Source organism: Anolis carolinensis, chromosome 1 (genome assembly GCF_035594765.1).
Source record: "Anolis carolinensis isolate JA03-04 chromosome 1, rAnoCar3.1.pri, whole genome shotgun sequence".
In the NCBI taxonomy this organism is placed as follows: domain Eukaryota; kingdom Metazoa; phylum Chordata; class Lepidosauria; order Squamata; family Dactyloidae; genus Anolis; species Anolis carolinensis.
Genome location: NC_085841.1, coordinates 219,169,551 through 219,195,740, shown reverse-complemented (window position 1 = coordinate 219,195,740; position 26,190 = coordinate 219,169,551). Strand labels below are relative to the sequence as shown.

At 38.5% G+C, this 26,190-nt stretch overlaps 1 protein-coding gene across 19 annotated transcripts in view; it reads right to left on the bottom strand.

Moving 5' to 3' along the window:
* Positions 1 to 26,190, bottom strand: part of baz2b (bromodomain adjacent to zinc finger domain 2B) — a 286,844-nt gene that overhangs the window by 100,364 nt on the left and 160,290 nt on the right. For all 19 annotated transcript variants that reach the window (XM_062969086.1, XM_062969376.1, XM_062969200.1 and 16 more), the window contains one exon: positions 17,893 to 18,057. In XM_062969086.1, the coding sequence (XP_062825156.1) occupies positions 17,893 to 18,055 (163 nt within the window). In that variant the 5' untranslated portion in view covers positions 18,056 to 18,057. The remainder of the gene's footprint in view (positions 1 to 17,892; positions 18,058 to 26,190) is intronic.

The window sequence follows — 26,190 nt, the reverse complement described above, 5'->3', positions numbered from 1 at the left end:
TATTAAAAACATTCACTACAAAAACTGCATTGAATAATACAGAACGTTGGATAAGCGGAGGTTGGATAAGTGAGACTCTACTGTATGTACGCTATTTGTACAGAACATGATTTGCTGTTCAGAAAACACTCTGCACAGAAAATGCTGATGTCTTTGCAAAAAAAAAACCCCAAGCATGAACTTTTTGAGAAATAAATCCCAAATTGTGAATACAGTAGAGTCTCACTTATCTAACATAAACGGGCCGGCAGAATGTTGGATAAGTGAATATGTTGGATAATAAGGAGGCATTAAGGAAAAGCCCATTAAACATCAAATTAGGTTATGATTTTACAAATTAAGCACCAAAACATCATGTTATACAACAAATTTGACAGAAAAAGTAGTTCAATACACAGTAATGCTATGTATTAATTACTGTATCTATGAATTTAGCACCAAAATATCACGATATATTGAAAACACTGACTACAAAAATGCGTTGGATAATCCAGAATGTTGGATAAGCGAGTGTTGGATAAGTGAGACTCTACTGTAGTTATAAAAGCTTCACAGTTTTAGAGAAGGAACTTGGTTAAATTGCTTATTGTTGCCATTTAGAACAGAATTTACAAAGATATACAGTACATCTCTACTATTTATATCAAGAATCCAACTGGGAAGAGCCACAATACATTGTGTATGGAAAATCCCAGGTTCATTCCCTCATATCTTCTTTTAAAAGCTTTCCAGCAGAATTTGGAACTACCTGTGTTTACTCTATCTATCTGTCTGTCTGTCTGTCTGTCTGTCTGTCTATCTCCTTTCTTCAACCTACCATGGAGTTCAAAATATCTTACGGTCATTTAAAAATACAATACAACTAAAAAGTATTAATTAAAACCATTCAGTATAATTAAACCTGGGCTCCATTTAAAGCACATCTGTTAGTGATGGTGTAAGCTAGATTGATCGATGGTCTGACCAGTATAAGGTAATCTCTAGCATCTTAAAAGATTGATTCTTGAAGCCACTAAGGCTTCTAAGCTGAGGCACAATCTTTCAGTGATAAGGCTCAGATCTGAGGTTTTTCAGTGGCATCTTCAGTTAAAAGGGTAAGATAATGGGATGACGTGAAAGACCTCTGCAAAAGATTCTGGACAGTTGTTATCTGAAGTAGGCAATATTTGTGTGGATGAGGAGAGGTTGACCTGTTATAAGGCAGCTTCCTTTATCCCTACCAATTACATCCTCCCATAGAAAAGGATGAAAATTCCCTTCATAATAATACAATGCTATGAACTGTACTCAAGCATTCTATCCAAATTGCCTCTGCCATGGGCTTAGAGGTAGAAAAGAAGAGGCAGGGGCAACTCCATCATGCCTAGGACCAAACAACAAATCTTTATTACGGTCATAGACCAGCGTAAGGAAAGAGGGTTACAGTCTCATAAAAGCATATATGCCAACCCGTATATAAGCCGAGGCACCTAATTTTACCACAAAAAATGGGATAACTTATTGACTCGAGTATAAGCCGAGGGTAGGAAATGTAACAGCTATGGGTAAATTTCAAAATAAAAATAGATACCAATAAAATTTCATTAATCGAGGCATCAGTAGGTTAAATGTTTTTGAATATTTACCATATTTCAAAGAGAAATAATAAACTAGCTCTATAAGTGGAAAAGTAGGGGCAACCAAAACAATATGGTATCAATAATAATCTAATAATAATAATAATAACTTCATTTGGATCCCACCCTATCTCTCCATGAGGAATCAGGCCGGCTTCCAACATAGTAACAGGCAAAAATTCAAAGCCTACATAAACAATGCAGAGCTAGATATAAATCTATAATTATAGATACTAATTTCACATATGCATTTACCACTGAAGCATTTGCAAATCCCCCCCTCTCTATGTGTGTGTTTGTGTGCATTTCCCCTACAATATTTGCAAGCCATAGACATGTCTATATATATTTGTGTGTTCATTTCCCCCCTGAAATATTTGCAAGCCCTATATATAGGTAGGTAAGAATATATTCATATCTATCCAGACATCTCTCTTTATATAGATATTTGCAGAGACTTGCAAACATATGAGGGTAAATTCATACATAAAAATAATGTATATGTATGGCTACAGATACACAGGTACATGGATCTATATGTATAAAGGATTTGCAAAGACCTGCAAACATATGAGGGGAAAATTCATATATAAAATTAATGTATATAGATAGATACATATATAAAGGTACATAGAGATTGCAAAAGCTTGCAAGGGGTTAATGCCTATAGGAGAGTTTAACCAATATTTCAGGGGAAAATGCTTTCATAAGATTAATGAATATATATCTTTCTTCTTCCTGACTTGCAAAGGCATCTTTCTCTTTTCAAAACATTCCCTTGATTAAGAGCGAGGGAGGCTTTGCAAAAGTAAACACACTGATAAGGGAGGAGAAGAGAGAAATAGATCACATATTGCAAGCAATAGCCTGCAGGCTCCGTTGCCGGCCTTGACCTTGACCCGATTATAAGCCAGGGGAGGCTTTTTCAGCTCATAAATAAGGGCTGAAAAACTCAGCTTATCATCGAGTATATACAGTACATTGGAAAGCATTGTATGCAGGCCCGAAGCCAGGGTTTTGATTCAGGGGGGGGGGGGGGGGGCTGGGATTTTGATTTGGGGAGGGAGGGAGTCTAAGTGAGAGAGGATCTACCCTAGCAAACCTTTTGTATCGTTAGTCCAATACCCCCATGCATATGGGATATATTGAGCATGGTGATCAGATCATGATATGAATAAACATAACAGTTTAAATAATAAATGTAAAGCCTTATCACAGACCACCTTGAGAATTTCGGGGGGGGGGGGGCTGAAGCCCTTCAAGCCTCCCCCTGGCTACATGCCTGATTGTATGTGCCTAGGACCAGTAGGATATGAAATGCATTCTAACTGCCATTACCCTGGCCTTGGGAAGAGCTAAGAAGACATAGTATCTACTAGACGTAATTCCCCACACACTACCATCCCCCTTTCTTTTTGTTTCATATCTTAATTAGATTGCAATCCTGAGGGCAGGGGACTGTTTTGTTATTCTTTTACAAAAGTGACATGTACAGCAACAACAACAACAACATTGTAAATACAATGTCAACATTTCTAATATCCTTCTGTTGAAGGTCTACAGTGGTGCTTTCTCCCCACCAAAATGTAGAGGTTGTTATTAAAAGTGACAGGGCAGCCTCATTACTTTCCATGATTAGAAATACTGAACACATCTTTAGTTGAGTACATAGAGAGTTACTCCCTCAGTGGGGAATAAGTATCACGTTATACAACAGCTATGATGTACTAAGACAAAACAATTGGTTTACCATCCAACCCAAAACTAACTGACAATAGATGGTCATATAAGAGGTCTGCAAAGTATGCTGCTGGGTGGGCTTTGATGGGCCTTCCAAATAAAGAATTGTACTAATCATGGGCCAACTACAGCCATGTGCTTCTATATATTCCCTGGCTCAGACACAGAACCTATTTAAGAATGGTGATGAAACACAAAGATGATCTGGCCATCACACATCAGTATTGGGCCGTCCAATGATAAGATATGTTAAGTGTACCATTTTTTTTTCTCATACCGACTCTTGTTTTAATGGATGCTCTTCGGAAGAAAATCTTCAAAACCAAAAACCATGAAACTTGCCTTTTTTGGATTGTGGGTGTTTTTACACTCAGAACTTAGCATCAGTGTGACCACAATGCCAAACATAAGTAGTTCAAACCTCTGCCTCTAAAGATACAGGTTACTTCCAGATGAAGCTTTTATTATTCAATTATCCTGTTTCCTTTACAGAATTTTACTGGAGGTCTTCATTGGAGAATAACAAACAAAAAATATATTTGGATGTCCAGTAAAATTCCATGAATGAGACAAAACAGTTGCATTATAAAAACCTTTATTTAGAAGTACAAGCCTTTAAAGAGTAATTTTTCCACTGTTTCATTGATATTTTTATTAGTGTTGTGCATTTGTATGGAATTGCTGTTTGTTTTATGTAGTTTCATTTGTTTTGTCTCATTTTCGTATTTGTTCCCGTTTCCGAAAATGGGCATCTATATGAGTAGAATTTTTGTCTCACTTACAAAAAAACCAAAAAAAATTGTGCCACTGGCGGCAATGGAAGGGCTTCCAATGCTCGCACCCTGCTCAGATTTTGGTTAGAGAAGTGAAATCAACCCCTTTTAACCCACCAACTTTTTAAACATTTGGGTCTTCCAAAAAAAAATACTAACTATAAAAAATAATAAGACTATCCTTATTGCAGCCCAATGGAGGGGGAGGACCAAGGCAGAGTACAGAAAGAGCCAGTGAGATAAACAGAGAAGGGAAGCCCAACAAGGAAATGATTTTTTTAAAAATAAGGCAAGCAGTCAGGCAAAACCCCAAACCCAAAATCCCAGTCCCCACCAGTGCCCTTACCAGCAACAGCTAGGCAAGGCACAAAAGGAAAAAGGCAAGCCAAGCCAAGCCAAGCCAAGCCGAGACAAAGCAACAGCAAACCAGCCAGCCCCAGTACCCAGCAGCAGCAATAGCTGCTTTAAGGGCAGTCCTCCCCTTATATACACTCCTTGTTCAGGCCAAGGCTGGAGTTAAAATTGCTGGAAGAAACATTAACAACCTTAGGTATGCAGATGATACCACTCTGATGGCCGAAAGTGAGGAAAAGCTGAGGAGCCTTATCACCAAGGTGAAAGAAGAAAGTACAAAAGCTGGGTTGCCGTTAATTGTCAAGAAAACCAAGATCATGGCAACTACACCTATTGATAACTGGCAAATAGAAGGAGAAAACGTGGAGGCAGTGACAGAGTTTATATTTCTAGGCACGAAGATCACTGCAGATGCAGACTGCAGCCAGGAAATCAGAAGATGTTTACTTCTTGGGAGGAGAGCAATGGCCAACCTTGACAAAATAGTGAAGAGCAAAGACATCACACTGGCAACGAAGGTCCGCATAGTCAAAGCAATGGTATTCCCCATAGTAACCTATGGATGCGAGAGCTGGACCATAAGGAAGGCTGAGCAAAGGAAGATAGACGCTTTTGAACTTTGGTGCTGGAAGAAAATCCTGAAAGTGCCTTGGACCGCAAGAAGATCCAACCAGTCCATCTTCCAGGAAATAATGTCCGGCTGCTCACTGGAGGGAAGGATACTGGAGGCAAAGCTGACATATTTTGGCCACATCATGAGGAGACAGAAAAGCTTGGAAAAGATCACGAAGCTGGGGAAAATGGAAAGAAAAAGGAAGAGAGGCCGACCAAGGGCAAGATGGATGGACGGTATCCTTGAAGTGACTGGCTTGACCTTGAAGAAACTGGGGGCGGTGACGGCCAACAGGTAGCTCTGGCGTGGACTGGTCCATGAGGTCATGAAGAGTCGCAGACAACTAAACGACTGAGCATCAGTTAAGCCCACTTCAGTGATTGTTTGGCCTCCAATTGGCCAAGGATCGCCTCCTCCCTGCCTCCTTCTCTGACACATGAAGAAGTGATTGCAGGCATGGAGACCATGTGGCCAGAAATGAAAGCAAGCACGATGACCGTGCAGCTTTCATTTTTGTGTAGCTTTTTGTTTCATACGAAAATGTCATCATTCATTTCGTGTCGACAAATGGTCAACACGAAACGAATGCACAAAGGAAACAAACATAAATTGCGCACATCCCTAATTTTTATTTGTTTCGCTCCATTCTATTAATTATAGTAAGCTGAAATGCCTAAAAAAGACATTGAGTATTAGCACCAAATATCATTTTTCCTGAAGAACACTTGGTTACACAAGTCAAAAAAAGGCAAAAAAAAAAACCACATGAAGTTTTTCCATTATTTACACCATGTCTGATGAACTATGTGGTCACAGATTTTCTTATGTCATCTTGGGCCCCTGCAGGCCTTTTAATAATCATCTTGAGTTACATTTCTGTGGTGTTATATAGGGAGCAGTAAGCGCTTAATTGGAAAAGTGAATTTTGTAACACAGAAATGAAAGAAGTTCTACTTTCTTGTATGTGCAATATGAAGACAGAGGAGACATTTTAAATCTCCATTTACAGTTCTATAACCTTTGATCTCTTCTTGCTTATTTAGTATATTTGGTCAAAATCCAATTGTGATTTCTGACTACAATAAACGCAATGAATCCAAAAGATCTATCTATCTGTTGATTCACTTATCAACAATTTATTAAATGAGCCTAATCTAGCTGGGAGTAACCAACAGGATTTTGCCCAACTTTTTTGCTGTTCTGCTATACCCTTTTGGGGAATTTACTACTGTACTTATAAGCATTAATAGTTGAAGGAAGCTGTGAGACTGTGGAGAAAAAGGCTTATGCTTTGTCATGAATTTCATTCCAGTCTAACCTATCTCATAGAATTACTGTTAATATTAAATAGAATTAAACTTTCAACCATATTAAAATAATTTACGATATAGTCTATAAAATCAAAAAAGTTGAAGTACAATTTAAAAGAATACAATTTAAAATAACATATTCCTTTGAAAACTTTGTGATGAAACATGAAAGAGAAATAACTACCTTCAGGTCTTTAGTAGAAAATGGGGAACATAAATGTATTAAGTAAATAAAGAATGTACTGAAAATGCTATATAATACTGCAGCATAAAAACACTTATATTGCATTTTGCGTCATCATGGAATTTTGTTTTTGATTATGTAATGGTAAAGTCCACTTGCCAGGGGGAAAATGTTGAATTTATTTTGGTTTTTCTGATTTGTTTGTTATTTCCAAGCATCCTGTATGATCATTTCTCTCATTGTTCATGATTTTTTAAGATCCTGGAACATTTACTCAAATTTTGCAGGTAAGGCTGGTGGGATCGAGGGACAGGGCCTTCTCGGTGGTGGCTCCTCAGCTGTGGAACACCCTCCCCAGCAACATACGGCAGATACCAACTCTCCTAGGCTTCAGGAAAGCCTTAAAGACATGGTTGTGCACGCAAGCTTTTAATGAATGAGAACATGGACTTTACATGACCTGTACGAAGACTTATTGAGGATTCTGGATGAATTGATTGTAATCTTGGACATGCTTAAAATTTTATATAATGTGATTTAATTTTAATGGTATCTGTTTTATATGTATTGTTGTTTTGTAGATTGTTTTATATGAATTGTTGTTTTTACATTGTTTTTAGGCATTGAATTTTTGCCTATTTATTATAAGCCGCTTTGAGTCCCCTCGGGGAGAAAGGCGGGGTAAAAGTGATGTAAATAAATAAATAAATAAATAAATTTCATGGGGAAAAAATCTGAGCCCAATGCATGCCTCTAAAACATAAGTAGCAGCATACCCAGTCGATTAAGCAAATGACTAACCTAGAGGCTAACCATTGATATTAGTTGGTAAATGTCTTAGAATAAAGAGCCATGTACAGTAGAGTCTCGCTTATCCAACATAAGCGAGTTGGCAGAATGTTGGATGAGTGAAAATGTTGGATAATAAAGAGAGTTTAAGGAAAAGCCAGAATCAGATATGGAGAGATGTGGTATAATAAAGCAGCATGCCTGTACTATAACCTGAACTAGAGCCAATGTGACTGTGTCCCTGCCTGGCAGAATAAGGTCGTAGGAGTGCATGATCCCATTGGCAGGCCATGCCTGGCTGGCTGTTTCTCTGGGCAGACCGCCAGGAGGGACAAGACATGGCTGGCGCAGACATGTCTGGCACAGCGTCTGGCATGCACCGGCTGCATCTCACCCTTCCTGGCGAGTGCCTGGTGCATGGAGAGGCCTACTATGTGTTGCTGCCTAGAGAAGCTTCTCTAGGCAGCAAAAATCAGCAGGCCTCTCCGCGCGCCGGGTGCTCGCCAGGAGGGGCGAGATGCAGCCGGTGCAGGTCGGACATTGTGCCCGAGGGAAAAGGTCTACACCAGCCACATCTTGCCCTCCCAGCGGGCGCCTGGCACGCAGAGAGGCCCACTGAAAGAGAAACAGCTGCGGATCCAGGCGGGCATTGGATAATACAGAATGCTGGATGAGTGAAGGTCGATTAAACGAGATTCTATTGTAGTTGGAAAAGACCACAAGGCCAATCTCCTGCCATGCAGGAACACAGAATCCAAGCATCCCTGAGAGATGGCCATTCAGTATTTGCATCAAACCTTCAGAGAAGGAGACGCCACTGGAATCGAAGGCAGCACATTTCACTGCTGAACAGCTCTTACCATCAGATAGAATCTTCATTGCTCCAGAAGGAAACAAGCTTGCCCCTCCTCAAGGTCACACCCTTTCAGATATTTAAACACAGCAATCCTGTCCCCTCTCAGTCTTCTTTCCTCCAAGCTAAATGGACCCAGCTTGCTCAGCTGCTTCTTGTAGGGCTTGGCCTCCAAACATTTAATCATTTTAGTCGCCGTCCTCTGGACATGATCCAGCTTCTCAATATTCTTTATGAATTGTGGTGCAAAGAACTGGACACAATATTCAGGTGAGGTCTGACCAAAGCAGAATAGAGTGGGACTATGACTTCCCTTGATCTTGCTTGTAGTATCTCTAATATGCTTTTAGTATTTTTAAGTTATTGGTACTGTTTTTAAACTCTTCCACATTGATTTTATTGTACACCATCCTAAGATCTTTAAATTTAGGGCAGAATATAAATATTTTTATTGATTAGTTCATGAAAAGGACAGGCAAAAAGATAGTGTCAGATGTACTGAGCATGATGACCATTTTTCTTCTGTGCCAGCTACTTCTACAAAGCACAACATTAATCTGGAACATTATTTTTATTTATTAGATGCCTTGAAATTTTTGTCTTTCCTCAACTGAGCTAAAGAAACTCTTCTTCCCTGATTATATATCCTTATAAACCCCTTTGAGACAAGCTGACAGAGAAGGACCGATCGAAGGACACTGAGTTCTTTGGCTCAATGGGGACTGGAACTGAACTCTTCTGGTCATAGTTCACCATCATTAATCCCATACCCAGAGAAGCGTGCAAAGACACCTCTAGTCACAATGGCTTCTTAAATCAGCATCATCCTGAGACTGGAAAGTCATCTGGCAAGAGATCCAAGGTCCATGTGTTTGTAAACTACAAAGTCATTTGGGGCTGATTTTCCCTCCTTTCCTTGCTTCCTTCCTTCCTTCTCTGAAGGCAAGGCAGTTTAAGAACTATAAAATGAAGGTATCTGAAGCTCCATTGTTCTCTAATTTTGTCTTCCTCCAAGGCAATGCAGTTTATAAAATCTGAAATGGAGGTCTCTGGAACTCAGATTTTCCCTCCTTCCTCCTTTCTTGAAAGAACACCATTCCACGTATTGTAAACTGCCTTACTTTAGAAGAAGGAGGGAAGCGGGAATAGTGCAACTTCAGAGACCTTGATTTTATAGTTTTTAAACTGCCTTGCCTTCAGAGAAAGAAGGACGGAAGGAAAAATCAGAGCAAAATGAGGGTGTATTATGCAAGAAAAACATAAATAGAATTTTTGGCACCCAAAAAATGGGTGTCCAACGATTATGCGGTGGCAACTATTATACAATGAAATATATCCAAGTATGAAATACATAAAAATAGAGAAAAATGATCATGGAAACAAACACTAAAATATTTTTTCGTTCCAACAGTAATTTTAAGATGAATCATGTTGGACTATCAAGAACAATTTTGTCACACTTGCAAAGACTTATAAAAATAACACTGTCTAACATGAAAACACTCCAATCACACTCCCGAAAATACTTTTATCAGAAATGAAAGGAACATTCAAATGTGGTTTGGGAACAAGAAATACTAATTTTAAAATATGCTTTTAACAAAACACAAGCAACATGTTCAAAATGGAATACATTCCTGGCTTGTCCTCAAAGAAAGTCATATGACAGCATGGTGAATTATACTGATTCCCTTCTTTCCTCCAACTCATTATCTTTTTTGTTTCCTGATACATTAATATTCTGGCTAGAGATGAATATTTGTATTTCCTTTCATTTTCCGGTTCTAGTTTTCGTTCCCGTTTAAAAGGTGCCAGCTTTCTGCATGCATGTTTTGCATAATGAAATTTAATACAAAACTACATTGCTTAAGACTCTTGACTTACATTATAATAGGTTGAATATTTTTCAGCAAAGCTTTTGAAATTCTGCTAGCCAGTACATAGATAAATGATTGAAAGTATTACCCAAAAGGCCAGCATCCATTTCGACAGAGCTGGTGTCTTAGTAACAAGGAATGATAAAGGCAAATGCCTTTATTAATATTAATGAATTTTGTGCTGCACTATAATAAGCCTTTTCAAAAGAACTAAATGGGATAAATACTTAAGTAATGCCTTAAACATAAAACACTGGTGAACAAAATCATCTGCAAAGCAAGGTAGGATTGACCAACCATCCCTCCCCACCTAATAGTTCCATATTTAAGATAATAGAGATATGAAGGCATTATTTAGGGGTGAGTTCTATAAGGCAATTCTTACAACTATTTAAAAGCAGGAAAGTGATACTATTTCACTGAGACAACTGGGCTGACTTGAAGGTAAGCTTGATTTCCATTATTTCTCTCATTACCCAAGATAACATAACTCAAAACTGTGAATGTGGTTTCCCCTATAAATACTAATCTTTGAACAACTTGCTGTAACATGTCCCTCAAATATTAGATTCACGAATTTGCTGTGGCAACCAATGTGACTTCTGTGTTAAAACTGAGAAGAAGACAGGTTCCAGAACAAATAAAAGTCCTCTGTTTGATTAAAATTTGTGGTAATTTAGTACAACATTTGAAGTCTACAAAAATGTCTTAAATGCACTGCATAAATATATTTTAAAATCACAATAAAATATAATATATTTTGTAAATATTGGTACTTGACATACATAACTTTAGATATCAAATCACAAATATGTAAACATAGAGTTGGATGCTTCCATGGGGATGGCTCAGAGATGCCAGATTAGGGTTTGGCCTTGTATGACTCCACCTTTGAGGTGTCTTGGGTTTGCATATATGAATGATGTAATGGTTTGGGTATTGGACTATCATTCTGGAGACCAAGGTTTGAATCTTACTCACTTAACTGAATGCTTTAATAAAAAGATTTTACACTTGACTAAATATTCTACCTTCCCAAAGAATTGGTCTCACTCATTTAACAAATAACTTATAGGCATTATAAGCTTGTAAAGAGTATGAAAGGCAATTTGTAGAAAAGCAATACCTTCCCCTCCTCCCAATTAGTTTTCACAAATCTGGATTCTACTAGCATTCCCAGTAAGATCAGACACATGAAAGCAAAAGTGAATGATGAGTCAACACTCATGTAAGTCCTCTTGAAAGAGTTGGGACTACTAATGACATTTAGGAATCAATGTTAAGCTTGAGAATTTATGGTAGCAGTAATTATAGTCAGTCTTCTGCATTTGCTGAGCTTAGGGTCACAGGACCCCAAAAATGTGAAAAACTGCAAATAAAGGAAGTTAGCTGACCATAGAATCATACCGGAGCACATAGAGATTTTTAGAAAGAGCATTTTAATTTAAATCCACAAAAATAAAAAACGCAAATTTATTTACAGTATTTAAATTCTGCCCTTCTCACCATGAAGGGGACTCTGAGCGGATCACAATGTACACATACAAGGACAACTGTAATTGTAAAAGGTGTTGAGGCTTGAAACATAGTCTTACAAAACAATGATTAGAATGAGTCTAAGAATGGGTCACATTGGCAATTTACAGTTTGTACTTACTCTGCAAAACAAGATTTTGAATCAATTGCATCGAAACCACCCCATAATACCCAAAGAAGCCTGTTATGAACCAACATCATTGAAGTATGTCTTATCACACTTACTTTAATATTATTAGAAAGACACATCTTGAAATTCAAACATCATAATCTCTGGAGGTTTATGATGGAATTCACAAATTTCTTGTTTTGGACAGTTCTGATTTGGATATTATTTACTTTGCAAAATTCTGATTCAGATGTTAATTACTTAGCAGAGACCTATTTTAAGGCTCATCTGAATACATGGTTCTGACCCCTGGGTGAGATTATGCTTGTAGGAAAGCTTCACAGGCACATTTGTAGTAATTGCTAATAGTTGACTCAGACCTCAGGGAAGTTCCACCAAAGTTCATGGGAATACTCAAAGCCTGTTCTGGAGTAAGCGGCTTATGATTCAGACTTGTAATTATGAATAGTGTTGTCAAAAATATATGTGTGATATAATTACTATATTTAAATAGCAAGCAATTGGGTGCATATTTTTTCCAAACTTACATTGTAGCTGATCTGAGAGTACTCACAGATAACATAGTATCTGTAATATAATCTATTTGGCACAACACCTAGAGTTCGAATTTACGCTCAGCTGCTGTCTTGGGATTTGTGTGGCAAAGGTATTGAGGTTTATTACAAGTCTGCTTAATAGACTATTGATTACCACAAAGAAAATAATTATATTGAATTGGAAGAAACCTGATCCTCTCTAATTGCAAACTGAGAAGAAGGTGTTTTCGACTTTACATCACTGGCAACAATAACTGCTAATACTGTGTAAGATGAATAGTCAATTATATAAGTAGATTTTATTTTTTACACTTTACACGTTGGGACCAATAAACTAACAATTTATTATTTGCTTTTCAAAGGTTATGTTAACAACATACTGGGAGCTGATGAGAAGAGAAGAAGGTGATTACTTTCTATCTTGATACTGGAATATCTTGCAAATGTGGTGTTTACTATATGTTATTGAACCATTCATAGTCAAAAGCAGGTGCATAGAAATAGCAACAAAGTATAAGCTTCCAAATGTATTACACAACTAAATACAGGTGAAGTAACCTTTACAAAGCACTCCAAAATTCAAAATTGTCCACATGGATGGCTAAGGTATTGGCATCTTTGCTTTCTGATATGTCACTGTACACAAACTTTTTTCATGAAGAAACTTATTAAAATGTTGTGTAATTTGTATAAGGTACATATGAAATATAAATGAAATTTGTGTTTAGGCTTGGGTCCCATCTCCAAGATATCTCATTATGTACAGACATGCAAATACAAGTACAGTAGAGTCTCACTTATCCAACCTTTGTTCATCCAACGTTCTGTATTATCCAAAGCGGTGTGCCTACTGCCCGGATCCACAACTGTTTCTCTAGGCAGCAACGTGCAGCTGGCCAACACGCCCAACAACACAAGTGCAGCCACACTCCCAAACAAGTGGCAGACTTGTTGTAAAACATGATGTTTTAGGGCTTAATTTGTAAAATCATAATGTAATTTGACGTTTAATAGGCTTTTCCTTAATCCCTCCTTATTATACAATATTTTCGCTTATCCAACGTTCTGCCGACCCATTTATATTGGATAAGCGAGACTCTACTACTGTATTCCAAAATCTGGATGTTCATCCACCCACACCAGATTGCAACTTTTTATTAGCGGCCACACTTGTCTAAGAAAATGTGAAAAGAAAAAGGATTTTTAAAAACTCATTACCATATAAGAGAAAATATCTGATTATAATATAAATTTGATAGAGCTTTTCAATAATTATGTAAAAAACCAAAAGAAACCCCTGTGTCGGTTGTTGTTATGTTGCTATGGTGTTAAATAACTCTTTAAAATCGATCCCTCCCCAGCATCTAGTATGAAGTTTTTCACATAAGAATCTTTCCAGACAAATATTGCACTAAATTCAGGTTTCACAATATTATAAAAACATACTGTCACAGCAACTGTCTCATAATTAATCAATTATGCATATTGGCTCTTCCTTTAGACTTGATGTGGTCTAATCAATGACTTATCATTGCCTTCTCCCATTTCCAAAAATATGAATGAGCATGATAAAACCAATTTAGTGGATGAGCAAAACACACCTTCCCATTTGTCACAGATGGACACAGAGACATAAGTGGTTAAGCTACATCAGAATGTGATCAAGATAGCAAAAGGTATTAATTAAGACAGAATACACAAGGCTTCTGCCCGAACCTACTTAGAAAAAATACTTTTTTTCTGATCCCCTTCTGTCCTTTTACCACACTGAGTTAATTTAGTGCAAACTTATTCTACATTTTGAACTTAATTTGCAGTGATTGAGATAAGTCAGGGGCAAAGGTGGGTGTGATAATGGGACCTTTTAAAATCAGACAAACATGGAATAACAAGATTAATTGGGGCTATTCTGCTGAATGACCATTGGAGGGTAGAGCAAAGTAGATGTAAAAAAAGAAATTGCTTGGAAATGGCTGGACTGCCAAAATTGCTGAAACAGAAATGCTGTTCGAGGTCCAACTGTTTTCCCTCTCTCTCTATGCCCAAGAAAACATTGAAATCATTGCACAAATGCAAAAAAACATACTTGTTCAGTTCTTTCTTTCCAATGCTGCCTTGCCTTTATCATCACTCAGGGAAAAACAAATACACAACTTTAGGAGTGCTGTGCCAGTTAATTGAAAGATTACCAGTGAACCAAACCAATTTTCTTATGGTTTTGTTTACTTACCAAAATAACACATTATTAAGAAAAAGGAAACTGCAAAAATAATAACTAAAATGTTATTTTTTGCAAGAATTTTACACCGCTAATCATAAAATGTGATGGGTACAGGAAATAAGATTTGGGGGGGGGGGGCGTTTCTAGAGCCTCAGCAAAAACAGCATATTGCCTCTATCTATCTATCTATCTATCTATCTATCTATCTATCTATCTATCTATCCATCCATCCATCCATCTATCCTGTTTCTATTATCTGTGTTTACTATAACTTGGTGTCGTGTTCTATTTGTTATTTTATTTAACGGAGCTGTCTCTGATAATTATTCTGTCATTATTTTATGTTAATTAGTGTTGTCTATAATTTTTGCAAATTTGTTGTATTCTATGTGTTCAGTGTTGCCCTTTTGTGGTGCTGTTCTGTAAGCCACTCTGAGTCCCTTTCGGAAGATAGTAGTAGTAGTAGTAGTAGTAGTAGTAGTTGTTGTTATTATTATTATTATTTGATACACAACAAGATTAGTACACAGCAAACAAGATCACTATGCTGACTTTTGTATTAGGTATCACGTCAGACACATCCCAAGCGTCTAGGACTATGTGATGTATCGGCAAATAATGCGTGCAGATCTAAGTAGGGTGGCCTTTTGAAGTTGACAGATGGTATTATTATTATTATTATTATTATTATTATTATTATTATTATTATTATCATCGTCATCATCATCATCATCCTAGCAAAAGCAGCACACTACCTCTATCTTTCGATTTATCTATCTCTCCTAACTTCCTCCCTCCCCTCTTCTATTTTTTAGTTGCAACAGTTATCATTCACATTTTGAATTTTCTACACTCCGTGAATGTACCAAGAAACTACCACAAAGCAAACTCTCCCTCGCAATACACATAATTCATACACACAATTACAATACAGGAGGCACTTCTGCACATGCTTAAGAGCCATTTTGTTCCTAAATATTATGTCACATGTTTCAGAATTAATACCAAGCATTTAAGAAAGATTCCAGAAGCTAAACCCTGGGGAGACCCTTCATGAATTAATTCCTGCACTGGAGGATAAAAAGAACTTTTAGAGAACAGGTTGAAAAACTGTCAGACTTGCAAGACTTTGTAATATATGCAGCAATTATTCCTATTACATTTAACCGAGATTGGACCAAGAGACTCAGAACTCAAGAAATTCTATCACACTTCAGGTAACAAAACCAGGATAGTTAGTGCTTTCATCATGTTGTCAAACAGCATTCATAATCAGCATCTTTAGTAGCAGGTAGGTAGATATATTAATAGAAGCAGGGGGTAGAGGCAGGAAGAGATCTAAATTCCTCGTTTCCCTAGTGCCATTAACCTGTTCCAACCATTCTTCCTGCTTGGGTGCTATAAATATATTTATATTTTAAATTAAGAGTATTTGGGACCAAAGATCTTCTGGGCTATGTCTGATCTGACACTAAAGCCACCCCTATATGGAAAATATTGGCTAATTCTACATGCAGGGAGGCATATGGGATCTGTAAGGCATGATATATTGATGGAGACATATAATTGTTAATAGTAACATTAAGTACAAAAATCACTGTAGGCTCCAGTCCTACTGTACTTTGAATTGCATTTGAGAGACTGTTAGAAGCTGCAGACCCCATCTTCCTCTGTAGATAAAGATCTGCCCATAAAGATGCACCCAATACATCAGTGGTGTCAAACTTTCGGTCCTCCAGATGTTTGGGCCATCAAAAGCTCTAGCCAGCTTGTCCAATGGCCAGGAATTCTGGGAGCTGAAGTCCAAAACACCTGGAGGACTTCAAGTTCAACATCACTGCAATACAGCGTCAATGCCCAAAATGGGATGTGTAGGACCTTGGGCACTCCCATTCTTCTGACATATCACAGAATATAGTCAGTGAACTATATCCCTGACCATTGGAAGCAACTGGGGGTCAACTCCCCCCCTCACCAAAAAAGCCAATAGGACTAAGGAAACCAAATTCCCTTTGTTCTCATACATCACTGCTTGTAATGAATCTACATTGAAGAATGGATGTAGTTTGACACCATTTTAACTGTCATGATTCAATACTATGGAGCAGGGGTCCTCAAACATTTTAAGTGGAGGGACGGTTCATGGTCCCTGAGACTATTGGGGCCCCCGACTATGATGAAATAGTCCAAAATTAGGATTGTTGGTGTTGTGCGCCGGTTTCAGACTTAGGTCAATCCTAAGTCTAAAGTTTAAGACAGGGACCAGATAAATTACCTTGGAGGGCCGCATCTGAACCACAGGCCTTAGTATGGGGACCCCTGCTATGGAGTCTTGAGAGTTGGAGTTTGGTGAAGCACCAACACTTTTTGGTTCAGAAGGCTAAATTGTAAAACTTCAATTGCCATAATTCCATAGGACTGAACCATGGCAGTTGAAGGGGTGTCAAACTGCATCAATTCTACAGTGTAGATCACTGGTTCCCAAACTATTTGGCCTACCACCCCCTTTCCAGAAAAAATATGACTCAGTGCCGCCTGGAAAGGGGTGTGTGGCTTAGAAGGGCGGCCGTGGCTCCTGCTCAAGAGGGCGGGGCTGAGCCTCTCCCCTAGTCGAAGATGCAGGGCTGGGAGGGGGAGGGGAGGTGGGTGGGGCCACAAATGGGCGGCCAGGACTGGGATGGGCGGAGTTACAAGCTCTGAGGCAGGGCTGAGCTTCTATCCCTGTCCTGCGGTGCCTGCCAGAACCCAGGGGGTGGGGCTAGAGGAGGGAGCAGGGCCTCTTCCTGAGTGCCCGATGGGGTTGAACCTCTATACCCCGCCCCTGTGTTCTAACAAGTGCCTCAGGGGAGGTATATAGAGGCTCAGCCCTGTCTCGTGCTCTTGGGAAGAGGCCACACCCACTCCTCTAGCTCCACCCCCTATGTCCTAATAGGTGCCTCAGAGGCCCCGCCACTCCCCTGGTCCCGCCCCCAAATGCACCTGTGGTCATCACCACCCCCCTGAATCGCTGCAGCACCCACCAGGGGGTGGTAGCGCCCACTTTGGGAATCACTGGTGTAGATTTACCCAGGGATGGTGTTCCAAATCAACAGAGCAGTGAAAATACACCACGTTTTAGGCCAAATATTCAGGGAGTTATCCAAGGTGCTGAATCCCATTCTCAACTAGATTCTGTGCCTAGTGAAGCTTCTTTAATGTTCAGACTAAAACTAGACAGTAGATTTAATTTCCATTGAAAAAGAAGCCACCCGCTGCCATGGCTTCTTCCTTCGACCGTGCATTCAAAAATAATCATTCTGCAATCACCTGTATGAAGCCCGTTGACATAAGTTCATCATATCGAAACATGGCACTACTTACCACAGGTGTTGATTGTGGAGCTTAGTGATGCAGCTCCAGTGGAAAGGCCACCTTTGGAAACTGCCAAAACAACAGAAGAGGATGAAGAAGAAGAAGCAGGAGACAATGTAGCTGTTGTAGAGGAGGATGCTGCTGTGGATGTTAACCGCTCTCCAGACTCCATATCTGTGAGGGAGACATGACACAAAACAGATGGTTAATGCATATCAAATATATCACCTTATTGGAAGCATAATTGCGGTAGTAATAAATTTGATCATGCAAGGGAAACAAGCTCTATAACATTTCTGAAACAGATCTCTGCCATAGTACGATAAGATGCAGTTTGCTTGTGGCCTTCACACTATATTTTTAATTTTATAACAGCACTAATCTTTCTACAGTTTTTACTTCGGAACATGCAATCTCGTTGAAATAGGTCTCACTGAAATAGGTCTCACCTTTCTCCAGTTCCCATGCTGACAGATTATAAAGGGAAGACTTTTATAGCCTGTGTATATTTTAAAAAATGGTTTCTATTTCACACTTATTTTATACAAACAATTAAAGATAATTTTGCACAAACAGTTTTTGAACTGTAAAGCCATGGTTCTGCCTATGCTGACTAGAGCCTCAGGGTTTGCAATCCAACAACATCTGGGTGCTATATAATAACTACAGAAAAATACAGGAAATTGGAAGAATTTCTTGAAATCACATATTTTCTAGTTACCATTTTCCAACAGAGGAAAAAAAAACCTAATATATCCACTGGCCTGAGAGAAAGCATAGTATCACCGAGGCTCAACATTTTAAAATTATTTCCTAAAGACACGTCTGCAAAAATTACTGAGTGCCTCTTTGATGGATCTATTTACGGCACTTTAGAAAGTAGGCCTATGACTCTCTTGAATACATTAGCACTTCCTTTCTGCTTAATTTTTTTAAAGTTTCAAAAATTGTTCTCCCACTTTTTCGGTTCTATTTAGGCAACTCGCTAATTATTTCAGTTTTAAAAAGATACCCAGCATAAAATTATACAATCTGTCTTAATGGTTTTTGACGAAGTGATGGGCAGAATTAAATTACCGGTGGCAATGGGTAAAATTAGTTCTTCATGGGAAAAGAATTCCAAAAAATCTCATGTAAATTTATGGTAGAAACATGACCATAATTAGTAAAACGCTTTAAATAAAAGAAATAAAATCAAAAATAATTTACATTTCTAAGAGCAGAAGCATCTCATATAGTTGCTCTAAGCCAACTAAAGTATTTTTTGTGTGTCAAGAGTGACTTGAGAAACTGCAAGTCATTTCTGATGTGAGAGAATTGGCCGTCTGCAAGGACGTTGCCCAGGGAATGCCTGGATGTTTTACCACCCTGTGGGAGGCTTCTCTCACATTCCCGCATGGGAAGCTGGAGCTGACAGACTGGAGCTCACCCCACTTCCCAGATTTGAACCGCTGACCTTTTGGTCAGTGGTCCTGCTGGCACAGGGGTTTAAACAGGGTCTCCTGCCAACTAAAGTAAGTTGCAACTTTTTTTGGACTAAAATTTGTAGGCTTATACACTACACTGTTAATTGCAAGCCAACTAAAGTAAGTTGCAACTAACAATGAGGTGTAGGTAAAAGGTAAAGATTTCCCCTGACGTTAAGTCCAGTCATGTCCAACTGGGGGTTGGTGCTGATCTCCATTTCTAAGTTGAAGAGCCGGCGTTGTCCGTAGACACCTCCAAGGTCATGTGGCCGGCATGACTGCATGGGGCATCATTACCTTCCCGCCGGAGTGGTACCTATTGATCTACTCACATTTGCATGTTTTCGAACTGCTAGTTTGGCAGAAGCTGGAGCTAACAGCGGGCACTCATTCTGTTCCCTGGATTCGAACCTGTGACCTTTCGGTCTACAAGTTCAGCAGCTCAGCAAAAAAATAAATCCCAAAACATGGGTTGATTTTTTCACCTTATTTCTTATCAAAAGAGAACATGTGGTGACAAGAAAAGGACCATTTTTATTTTGACAAGAAAAGGACCATTTTTATTTTGAAGGAGTTGGATAAACTTGAGAGAGAGAAATAGGCCACCTGAAACCTGTGCAATGCATTTACTTCCCATTCCTGATATATGAGACTGTAGTCTCAAACGTACTGAAAGCATGTCATTTAAGGCTACTTTCCTATACCCACTTATCACAATGAATGCTGTGGGACATACTTCAAAGAAAACTTACAGGATTGAACCATTTGTTATTTAGGACTGCTTTGCCCCACTAATTTTAATGAGACTTGCTGCATAATTCTATACAAGCATACTCAAATGAAAATCACTGATCAGTGAGGTCTGCTCCCAATACACAATCACAACTTTAGTCATGGCTAACTTTAGCAATCTGGAGAGGTAATACATTTAGTATCATTTGTTGATTATGTTAGTATAAATATAAAATTATGTTAATTACATATGAAACTTTCAGTCCAAATCTCAACACCTAATAGAATATACATGCAAAGTTCTATTGCCTCCCACTCAAGTAAATGGTTATGCTGAGAAACTAGGTACAGTAGAGTCTCGCTTATCCAACGTTCTGGTTTATCCAATGCATTTTTGTAGTCAATGTTTTCAATATATCATGATATTTTGGTGTTAAATTCGCAAATACAGTAATTACAACATAACCTTACTGCGTATTGAACTACTTTTTCTATCAAATTTGTTGTATAACTTGATGTTTTGGTGCTTAATTTGTAAAATCATAGCCTAATTTGATGTTCAATAGGCTTTTCCTTAATCTCTCCTTATTATCCAACATATTCACTTATCCAACGTTATGCTGGCCCGTTTACGTTGGATAAGTGAGACTCTACAGTATGAACAGATAAATATATTATATTTTCTTCTTTGATAAATGTCCAGCTCTTTTGAACACTCATCTCAGCGTGTTTCATCATAACTATAATAAATGCTACAGTCTAGATGATAAAATCACTAGTAAGATTTTCACACAAGATCATTTGCAATGTATGATATTCCATAAATCGTTTCTGAAAACCCAAGTATTTTGAAGCAATATAAGCAAACATTAATAATTTAATGTGCAATAAATTTGACACACATTTATTTATCTGAGGAGAAAATGGGGGAAATGTTCACATTTGACAATTATATGCTTGAAAATCAAAGGGGGAAAATGGATAAATAATTTAAAAAATCCATGTGTATTATACAGCTGGGTTGTAAACATAAGCAGTAACATAGTTTACGACATGTTGATCAATGTCGCTGTTACAGTGAGATGACATCGAGACATTACCCATATTGTCCACCATTGTGTTACAACAGACATAAGAATTTTGTTTTTAATTTAAGACTAAACCTTAATTGTACCCAGTTAGTTCATTACTCTAAACCACAGCAGATGGCTGACATTGGAAGAGATAATCCCTGAAAGAGTCATTAGTGAGGATCAGGAATAATTAGACTGAAGCCCCAAAGGTTCATGAGACAGAATAAAAAAGTATCAATATGTGGACAGCTCTTTCTATAAAAACGCAACAAGTGCTGATAACATTTTTGTTTCTTTTACAAAGCATAGACAAGAATATACATGAGACTTAAAATAAAATGCATTTATTTATTTTCTTTTTTCCTAAAAGTATATATCACTAAACTGGCAATCCCTTGTGGTGGTCTATAATTAAAAACTTAGGAATTAATAATGAATTAATGATCAATAATAGTAATAATAATAATAATAATAATAATAATAATAATAATAATAATAATAATACATTTCTATTTATTATCTTCCAATAAAATAAAAGGTCAGCTGTGCTATTAAAATATAATAATATAACATGTAAAATATAAATATATTTTAAAGTCCAGCAACATATAGGATAATGACAAATTAAAGATGACTCTTTGCCATTGTAGCAGCAACAGGAGTACAAATAAACAGATAGGCAGAGAAGGAAGGTGGAAGGTGGAGAAAGTCCTTATCATTGCTATTAAGAAGTAAAGTTGCTACTTTTAGAGCAGCCGGTTTCTGCAATTCAGTCTGTTTACAAGGTGGGTCCTTGAGGATATGGGAAACCATCGGTTCCAAAGGACAAGTAATTTTTCAAGACAGCATTTCCAGAATTACCTGGCCTTGAGGACCTGCCCACAAGCCAGATATTGCAGAAATAGGATGCTCAGGAGTCTGCAGATTTCCCTCCTGGAGACAACAAGAACCACCATTATCCCTGCTGTCCTTTGAGGCTTCAGAACAGCTCCACAAACAGTAATCTTGGCTAGGATTGCAGGTTGTTGTAGTGGAGCACCAAATTTTTTTTGGATTAAATGGCCTACCAGAAGAAACATGCCTTACCTTGGTATTTAAATTAATATAATGAGGACCTTAGCTAGATCTCCAAACCATAACCAACATTTTCAGAGATGAAAACCATCACATGTATGGTAAGGCAACAAAAGGCAAACATCATTGTTAAGGAAGAACACAGAAAACTATTATTTTAAACAGATAACTCGCAAAATTTATGCATTGATCATGATGGGGGGAAATCCAAACAAGCCTACAGCAAATGGCAAAAGTTCAGCCCCTCTTCTCCCTCTCACTGAAATAACTGAACACAAATTATGTCCTTTTGCATTTTCAGTTTGCTGCAACTGAAGTAAGCCAAGGACAAAGGAAGTAGGAGAGAAAGAGAGAAATTTGGGCATCTTAAAAGCAGCTGAGAAAGTGGGACACCTGAGGATTAAAACTGGGAATATCCCTGCTAAACTGGGACAGATGGAGGATATGCTAACATATTGAAAGAGGACTATAGAGAAGACTTTTTCCTTGGGAGCCACCCCACTACACTCCTGTCTGGAGCAGCAACTAAAGAAGAGCCTCTGAAGATGACCTTCTTCATTGGACAAGAACATATGAGAGTTTGAATGATATCTGGAAATGTTCTGGGAGCCAATACACCCAACACAGCACTGGAATAATATGTTCAAAATATTATCTCCCAATAAAAAGACTCCCTGCTTTACTCTGTACCAGTTGTTTATGTTTCTGGACATCATCAAAGATAAGCTCACAAACCACTTGCTGCAATAACCCAAGTTCTTTCTGCTCAACTAGGGAGGTTACTGGTACATCAGTCAATGTGGATGAATGGCATTCAGACCATTTAAGCCCTAACTCAGTGGTTCTCAACCTCCCTAATGTCGTGACCCCTTAATACAGTTCCTCATGTTTTGGTGACCCCCAACCATAAAATTATTTTGTTGCTACTTCACAACTGTAATTTTGCTATTGTTATGAATCATAATGTAAATATCTGATATACAGGATGTATTTTCATTCACTGGACCAAATTTGGCACAAATATTCAATATGTCCAAATTTGAATACTGGTGGGGTTGGAGGGGATTGATTTTTTCATTTGGGAGTTATAGTTGCTTGGATTTATAGTTCACCTATAATCAAAGGGCATTCTGAACTCCACCAACGATGGAGTTGAACCAAACTTGGCACACAGAATTCCCATGACCAACATAAAATACTGGTTTGGTGGGCATTGACCTTGAGTTTTAGAGTTATAGTTCACTTACATCCAGAGAGCACTGTGGACTCAAACAATTATGGATTTGGACCAAACTTGGCACGAATTCTAAATATGCCTAAATGTGAACACTGGTGGAGTTTGAGGAAAATAGACCTTGACATTTGGGAGTTGTAGTTGCTGGGATTTATAGTTCACCTACAATCAAAGAGCCCCTTGAACCCCGCCAATAATAGAATTGGGCCAACCTTCCCAGACAGAACTCCCATGACCAACAGAAAATACTAGAGGGGTTTGGGAGGAATTGACAGTGATTTAAGGGAGATGTAGTTCACCTATCTCTGGAGGGGGAAAAAAACCTATCTCCGGAGAGCACTGTGAATGAATATGTGTTTTCTGATTGTCTTTGGCAACCTGTTTGACACCTTCTCACGATCTCCCCAGGGGTCCTGACCCCCAGGTTGAGAAACGCTGCCCTAACTGATGGAGATTGACCAATGAAATCCCTCCAGATTGTACAGGCTGAAGATGGGACATGAGCCAGCCCTAATAAATCTGGAAGAACCAGAGGTGGAACTAAGCTGCCCAGGTCCTCCTCTGTCTTGTTTCTGAAGGCCAACTATTGCAAATGAATGGCCTAGAAAGGTGCACTCCCGATGTACTCACCAATATGAAATTGCTGCCTATTGAAATGGACCACCAGTACTACCCGAAAGAAGGATTTCGATGTCTCATCCTTCTCTGAATCACCATCTGAGCAAATAATTGTCCGAAGTTAAGCAAGCCCTAGGGCATATCAGCTAAAGTTGCGACCAATGCCAATGAGGCTACTCAGTTTTCCATATCAACTGTGCTTATTTGGCAGCAACTATCCAAATCAATCTTCTGCTATTCTGCTTTTTCAGCTGTCTTGTTTTCATGCTCCTCCTCCCACTTTCCCCTTTCTCCTTCATTAATAAGGTTTCTTCATTAATATGTTTTCAAGCATCCTGGTTTTCATTTGTGAAATGTTTGGAGAGTATGACTCCTCAAGTGAGAGCTAGATCTAGAGGCAGCCCCAGATTATTTGATTTATCTTGTTAAAGATACGCCTGGATCTGTCTCTCCAAATATCAGCCCAGGTAGATAACCGTCAGGAGTGCTTACTATCAGCTTTGGCTGATAACGCCAGCTGTGCCCCTTTCTAGATTTGGCGGACCTGAAGATGGTAGTGGCTGCACTGGTAACCTCAATGTTAGACTTCTGCAATGTAGGAATGGGTTACCCTTCCACCAAATTGTTTTTACTGTTTTTATTGATGTAATACTGTTTTGGGCCTGTCCCAGTATAAGCCGCCCCGAGTCCTTCGGGAAATGGAGCAGGGTATAAATAAAGTTTTATTATTATTATTAAATTCAGAAACTCCAGCGGGTTCAAAATACAGCAGCCAGACTGGTGACAGGAGTGAGCATATCACACCTATCCTAAAGTCACTCCACTCACTGCCAATTAGTTTCTGGGCAAAGTACAAGGTTTTGGTTTTGATCTTTAAAGCCCTACATGGTTTGGGTCCATGTTACCTAAAGGATCACCTTCTCCGATATAATTTGCCTCACACACCTTGGTCCTCTGAGGGGGCATCTGCTCCAACAAGCCAAAAACCAACTTGCATCTACCACACAGAGGACCTTTTCAACCACCGTCCCATGACTGCGGAACGACCTGCTACAGCGAAATGAGCTGTAGGAATTTTTAAACCATGTAAAGACCCATCTATTCCAACAGGTCTACCCACACAGTCTTTAAACATGGATTTGTTTGATGTCTGTTTTGTGTGTTTTAGTATGTATTTTGTAGAGATACATTTTGGCATGTAACTTTATGGAGGTACGTTTTAGTGTGTGTATTTGTAGTGTTTTTGCTGTGCTTATGTATTTTAATTGTTTTGTAACCCGCCTCAAGCCATGAGGAGAGGCAGGTAAGAAATAAAATTATTATTATTATTATTATTATTGACATAAAGACATGGTATGACAAAGCAAACAAGATATATATTCTGGATTTCGTATCACAAAATCACAAGACAAACACTTCCCAAGTGTTTAGGACTGTGTGATGTATTTTTGGATGATGCGTGCAGATCCCAGTAAGGTGGCCTTTTGCAGTTGACAGAATGTAATTTTGTCAATGTTTATTGTTTCCAAATGCCGGCTGAGATCTTTCGGCACGGCACCCAGTGTGCCGATTACCACCAGGTAATAGCCAGAGCCTTTGCAGTTTGATCTTGAGATCCTGATAATGGCTTAGTTTTTCCTGTTGTTTTTCATCAATTCGACTGTCACCTGGTATGGTGGTGGTATTATTATTATTATTATTATTATTATTATTATTATTAGATACACAAAATTAGTACACAGCAAACAAGATCACTGTGCTGGCTGTTGTATTGGATCACACGTTGGATACTTCCCAAGTGTCTAAGACTATGTGATATATTGGCAAATAATGCGTGCAGCTCTGACTAGGGTGGCCTTTTGCAGCTGATGGATGGTAATTTTTTCAGCGCTGGTTGTTTTCAAGTGCCGACCAAGGTCTTTAGGCACTGCACCAGTGTGCCGCTCAACACTGGGGCCACCTTTACTGGCTTGTGCCAGAGACTTTTCAGTTCAATCTTTAAATCATCATCATCATCATCATCATCATCATCATTAAAGATCAATAACCAGGAGTAGGCAAATGTGGCCCACAGGAATCCCCAGAAATTTTAAAAAAACTGCTGCACATT